The sequence below is a fragment of the Palaemon carinicauda genome, chromosome 35 (genome assembly GCF_036898095.1).
Source record: "Palaemon carinicauda isolate YSFRI2023 chromosome 35, ASM3689809v2, whole genome shotgun sequence".
In the NCBI taxonomy this organism is placed as follows: Eukaryota; Metazoa; Arthropoda; class Malacostraca; order Decapoda; family Palaemonidae; genus Palaemon; species Palaemon carinicauda.
Window position 1 is genome coordinate 73,421,586 of NC_090759.1, and position 6,000 is coordinate 73,427,585.

Below are 6,000 nucleotides of genomic sequence, written 5' to 3' on the forward strand. Positions count from 1 at the left end.
AAGGGAAATTAGATAGAATGGTGTACTCAAGTGTACCCTCAAGCAAGAGAACTCTAACCCAAGACAGTGGAATATAAGAGGAATATATAAAACAGATTAAAAATCAGCGATTCCTAAAGATGTGGGGGGGGGGGGGAGACAGTGATTTTCGAACTGGGTAAAAAAAAATATGAAAAAGAGAAAACTTAAGAATGGCAAAAAGAAAGAAAACGTACTGGACTATGTAAGCATAGCATGTCGTGTTTACTTGAGATTTTGAATATTCATTATACATCTAATATTAAATTCTTGATTAAAGTTTATGAAGCTGGAAGATCTTAAGCTAAAATATAGTAGCTAGAACTCATTAAAGAACGTAACGAAATATATCCAAGGTGTAACGTGACGTCATTTGGGAAGGGTGTGAAATTTGTTATTTCGAAAACAAGGATCGTAAATGAGGTGCAAAAACGCACTGCACTTAAATGAGAAACTAAGTTATTCTTTTTTTCTAATCGTACATAAAAATAATAAATTCAACTTATTGTATACTTTCGAAAGCTTTTAACAATATTTTATGTTGAAAATGCTATAATACCTACCCGCTGAGATATAATAAATGTTGTAGAAAGAATAAATTTCTTTTTACTTGGCAATACTTCTGAACCCAGAAAAACGTAAACACACAATTACAGATATTTAAAAATGTTAAAACATGAATTTCAAGTTGTAAAAAGAGAATTCCAAGTATCTAACACAATCATAAGTAAACTGAATCCATTATGAATAGGCTTGAATACTTTTAAAACATCTTAATCAAGAGAAATTGCTAAAATAAATTCTGCCACAAAGGAGAATCTGGCATTTTTTCCCAGGGAATCTGAAAACAGGACTTTTGGGAAGAAAGGTGCGTTCTTACTGACAAATTAGCACACTTTTCGGGTACTTAATTCTTATATGAAATCTTCAGAATCTAAGGATATATACAAACACAAAATTACATTACTAACAAATTCCTCTTAAATTAGGCCTTTTCGAACGGGGGCGAGGATAATTGTAAGCTTGGGCCATTAATCTCTATAAATACATTTTTCAAAAATATATAGAAAAGAGAATATATTGACAATAACATTGCTTTAAACGACCATTTTCTTCATTTAATGATGACATGTGGATAAAATCTATTGTTGTTTATCCAAAAAATTATGGTAGCAGTAATTGCTCCCACACCACATACGTAATGAACAAGCCAATACAATACGTTTATTATGATACGTCATTTGGCAAGTCTGGCTAAAACTATGAATTATTTATTATACAAAGCCCCCTGGGACGAATGGCCACTGTTATTATCTGATATAGGCGTGAAAGAAAGCAATGAATAAGGGAAGGAAGAGAAACACAGGTTGATTGATATATTATTGAACTGGGGAGGAAGACGTATGTTGAATAAAAGAAAATGTCACAAAGAAATATTAAAGAAAACGTAACGTATTTTGTAAACAGATCGTACATCTCATAAAATATGATTCAAATATCTATTTTGGATTTGGATATGGAATCTATAGAGAAATCTTTATCATTAACAGGCGTTCAACCGACATATTGAAGTTGTATTTCATTAAACACCGAAATCTTTTGGTAAGGAAAAGGCGATTGTGACGTCATCTAGCAAGGGGCTAAAAGTGGAAAATTCCACAGCCAAGGATTACAGAGAAGGAGTATTAGCCATTTACATCAAAATGAGACAATATGTTATTTAGTTTCTAATTATAGAAAAATAAATACTACATTATTCCTATCAAATAGCTTATGCTATAAATAATGGATCATTTATGTTGAAAATGCCCTAATGTTTAACCATAACGATTAAATTTACTTTGTTATATTTCCAAATTTTGCTTCACTTGGCAACACTTCTGAATCCGTCCATCTGTTACGATTACTAAACCGTAAAAAACATTCCTATCATCCAATTTACTCACAAGAAGCTAAAATATTATGCATAGGAGTATGAAGTTTCTTGGACAACCAAAGCTCCAATCGTGTCATGCTGATAAAAATACATTATTCATGTTGAATCAATGTGTGAGATAACGCAAGGCAATAAAAATGGCTAGGTTTATGAAGGAATGGATACTATACTATATATATATATATATATATATATATATATATATATATATATATATATATATATATATATATATATATATATATATATATATATATTGTAATTGTAAATGTGTATTTCCTAATAAAAGATATAAATAAATACTTTAAACCCAAGATACAATAATTGACAGATTGATTCTTAGTTACAAAAAGGGAGGGGCAAACTTGACAAAGTATTCGTTCTTTTTATTTCTATTTTTTTAACAGTTGATAATTCACTTTACGAGCAAAAAATTATATGAAAACACTATTCTATTCTTTTATTATTTTGAAAGTGTAATAAGGTAATAAACATCTAGAAATGAATAAGGTTTACCAAGTCTATGAGAGACCGGAAAGTCTGAAAGGACACCAACTCAAATCCTGATAATAAAGTCAAAATTAACCATATAAAAACGAAGCAAATAAAATAGTGCCAAAATATAATGAAAAATAAAGATATTAGCATGCATGTATTTAGAACTTACGGAACATTCATAAGTAATCGTTCAAAATTAACTTTATTTCTTTATCTATGACCTTCAGATCAATTAACTTTTTAAGCTTTTTATAAATTACTTACTAAAAATGCATGATGAATTTATACGTAATTCCCTAGCTTAGGCAATTCAAGTTATTAAACAAAAGAAATAAACTTAAAAAATTAAACAAGAACATCTTAAAATATTTCATAATTTCACGATCTTACAAATAAAATAACTCGGCTCTAGATTATTAATACCATTGTTTATCTAAACCTCACACATACTGTGGAAGGTGTTAAACAATATGTACGAGAAATTTCAATTCCGTGTTAGAAAGGTATCTTCTAATAACGAAATTCTCTTTTAAAAAATCAACAGGACACCTAACTTTTGCTTATTGGTTTCAAGGCCTCATTATATTGCTGCTTGCACCAGACGGCTAAAGTTTGTTGTGAACTAAAGTAACGCTTAATACTGAGCATGATCGAGAAGTTAACTTTATTTTCATTATTCCTATTTTTCCGTTCAATGCAAATGTTGGTATTGCGTTGTGAAATTTCAACAACCGATTAGTATTATTATTATTATCATTACTTGCTAAGCAGCAACCCTAGTTACAAAAGCAGGATGCTATTAGCCCAGGGGATCCAACATGGAAAATATACCAGAGCGGAAAGAAAACAAGGAAAAATAAAATATTTTAAGAACAATAACGACACCAAAATAAATATTTCCCATATAAACTATAAAAAAGAGAAATAAGATAGAATAGTGTGCCTAAGTGTACCCTTAAGCAAGAGAACTCTCACCCAAGACAGTGGAAGATCATGGTACAGAGGCTATGGCACTACCCAAGACTAGAGAACAGTGGCTTGATTTTGAAGTGTCCTTCTCCTAGACGAACTGCTTACCATAGCTGAAGAGTCTCTTCTACCCTTACCAAGAGGAAAGTAGCCAGTGAACAATTAGAGTGCAGTAGTTAACCCCTTGAGCGAAGAATTGTTTGGCTTTACTTAGCAATGTGAACAGTTATAAATAAACCGTATGAACAGCATATCACCTTCTATGTATAATGCATATCCATGATGAAGTGAGAGTATGAATGGTTATCAAGAAGGGGACCAATGACAGACAACATTATTTCATTGTATATTTACGAAGTGGCAAAGAATATACGTTGGTATCCGACTGCTAAAATCGAATGCTGAAGCAAATATGTATTGCAGCGTCAATTTGCTAAGCCTAAATGGGAAATGTTTGGATATTCAGGGTTATTTATAACTGATTTGTGTAAAGTTATGAGAAGTTGTGCAATATGTGTTGTTAATCTATTCTTGAAATATCTACGGGAAGTGATATCTTCACTAGACAGAAGCGAAATGCAAAGAGTTTCAGGTAGACTTTCTCACCTCTTTTTATTTAAGTAAAATCCAACATCAGGAAATACAAATTTGTTCTGGAATATAGAAATTATTATTATTATTATTGTTATTATTATTATTATTATTATTATTACCTCCGCCAACATATAAAATCTTTTATTATTATTATTATTATTATTATTATTATTATTATTATTATTACTAACAAAGCTACAACCCTTGCTGGAAAAGCATGATGCTATAAGCCCAAGGGCTTCAACAGGGAAAATAGCCTAGTGAGGAAAGGAAACAACGAAATAAACAAACTACAAGTACTAGCAATCAAAATTAAATATTTTACGATCATTAACAATATTAAATTAGATCTATCATATATAAACTATAAAAACTTCATAAAAACAAGAGGAATAGAAACATAATAGATAATAACAGTTTTGGACTGAGTTATCTTAATTCCTTTCTTTGAAAATGCCCAAAATTGCGTTCATAGTTTACTTGAAAATTCCTTTTTTTTTCTTTTTCTTTTTTTTTTCATATGAGCAACTGTTAACCTCTTTCCAATTTTCAAATCTTGACTAATTCAAGACTGAAAGTTCTTAACTAGGAAATATTGAAGCTTCTCTTTATGTGCCATCTGGTGTAGAAGTGTCACACTATACACAATTAGTTTAACCATGCCAAGTAAGGCAAGTTTAAAAGAGTTTACTAAATATATTTTTGTAGACACAAGTAAGGTAAGTTTAAACGGCTTAGTAAACAGATTTTTTGTAGTGCAAATTACCGTAAGTTTAAACGAGTTTATTAAATATATTTTTGTAGACACAAGTAAGGCAAGTTTAAACGGCTTATTAAAGATTTTTGTAGCTTCAAGTAAGGCAAGTTTAAACGAGTTTATTAAATAGATTTTTGTAGTGGCAAGTAAGGTAAGTTTAAACGAGTTTATTAAATAGATTTTTGTAGTGGCAAGTAAGGTAAGTTTAAACGAGTTTATTAATAGATTTTTGTAGCCCCAAGTATAGACAAGTTCAGATGACTTAATTAAATATATCTTTATAGCCCCAAGTAAGGTAAGTTTAAACGAATCTATTATATAGATTATTATAGCGTCAAGTAAGGTAAGTTTAAACGAGTTTATTAAATAGATTTTTGTAGCCCCAAGTAAGACAAGTTCAGACGACTTAATTAATATATCTTTATAGCCCCAAGTAAGGTAAGTTTAAACGAATCTATTATATAGATTATTATAGCGTCAAGTAAGGTAAGTTTAAACGAGTTTATCAAATAGATTTTTGTAGCTCCAAGTAAGGTAAGTTTGAACGACTTTATCAAATAGATTTTGGTAACATGTTCTCAAGCACCCCTTGTAACTTTTTGATGCATCCTGCTCCATCTCTATATGCAGTCACTGTTTTCTCAAAAAAAAAAAAAAAATACTATTGATGAATTATTCGCATGAATATACAACAGAGGAAAACGCGTCAAGGGTGATGAATAGTTATCAGCAATAAATGGCATCAGCTCCTCTTCCCCTGTCGTGCGTTTGCATTTCCCATGAAGGCAGTCTTTTGCAGCAAGCAGGCAGCTGGCCAAAGGCAAATCGCTGAAGTCAAATGAAGCATTATTCAGGGAGGGCGACGGACACGGACTGAGTCCTTTGTCAATTTCTCGAGAGGCAAATGGGGATGACCCTCGGCTTTGGAAGGGAAGGGAGAGATGGCTCGTTATCTCACGCCAAGAGAGAGAGAGAGAGAGAGAGAGAGAGAGAGAGAGAGAGAGATTAAATATAATTATATCATTTGATTTACAGGGTTATATAACAAGAGAGAGAGAGAGAGAGAGAGAGAGAGAGAGAGAGAGAGAGAGAGAGAGAGAGAGAGAGAGAGAGAGATTAAATATAATTATATCATTTGATTTACTGGGTTATATAAGAGAGAGAGAGAGGAGAGAGAGAGAGAGAGAGAGAGAGAGAGAGAGAGAGAGATTAAATATAATTATATCAT

At 31.3% G+C, this 6,000-nt stretch overlaps 1 protein-coding gene and 1 long non-coding RNA gene across 3 annotated transcripts in view; one reads left to right on the forward strand and one right to left on the reverse strand.

The window, feature by feature from the left end:
- LOC137627882 (uncharacterized) overlaps nucleotides 1–3,542 on the reverse strand; it is a 492,086-nt gene extending 488,544 nt beyond the window's left edge. The window contains exon 1 of the mRNA XM_068359319.1: nucleotides 3,530–3,542. Coding sequence (XP_068215420.1) covers nucleotides 3,530–3,532 — 3 coding nt within the window. The 5' untranslated portion in view covers nucleotides 3,533–3,542. The remainder of the gene's footprint in view (nucleotides 1–3,529) is intronic.
- The window catches only part of LOC137627884 (uncharacterized), a 213,126-nt gene that overhangs the window by 149,299 nt on the left and 57,827 nt on the right, over nucleotides 1–6,000 (forward strand). The gene's annotated exons all lie outside the window — the stretch shown is intronic.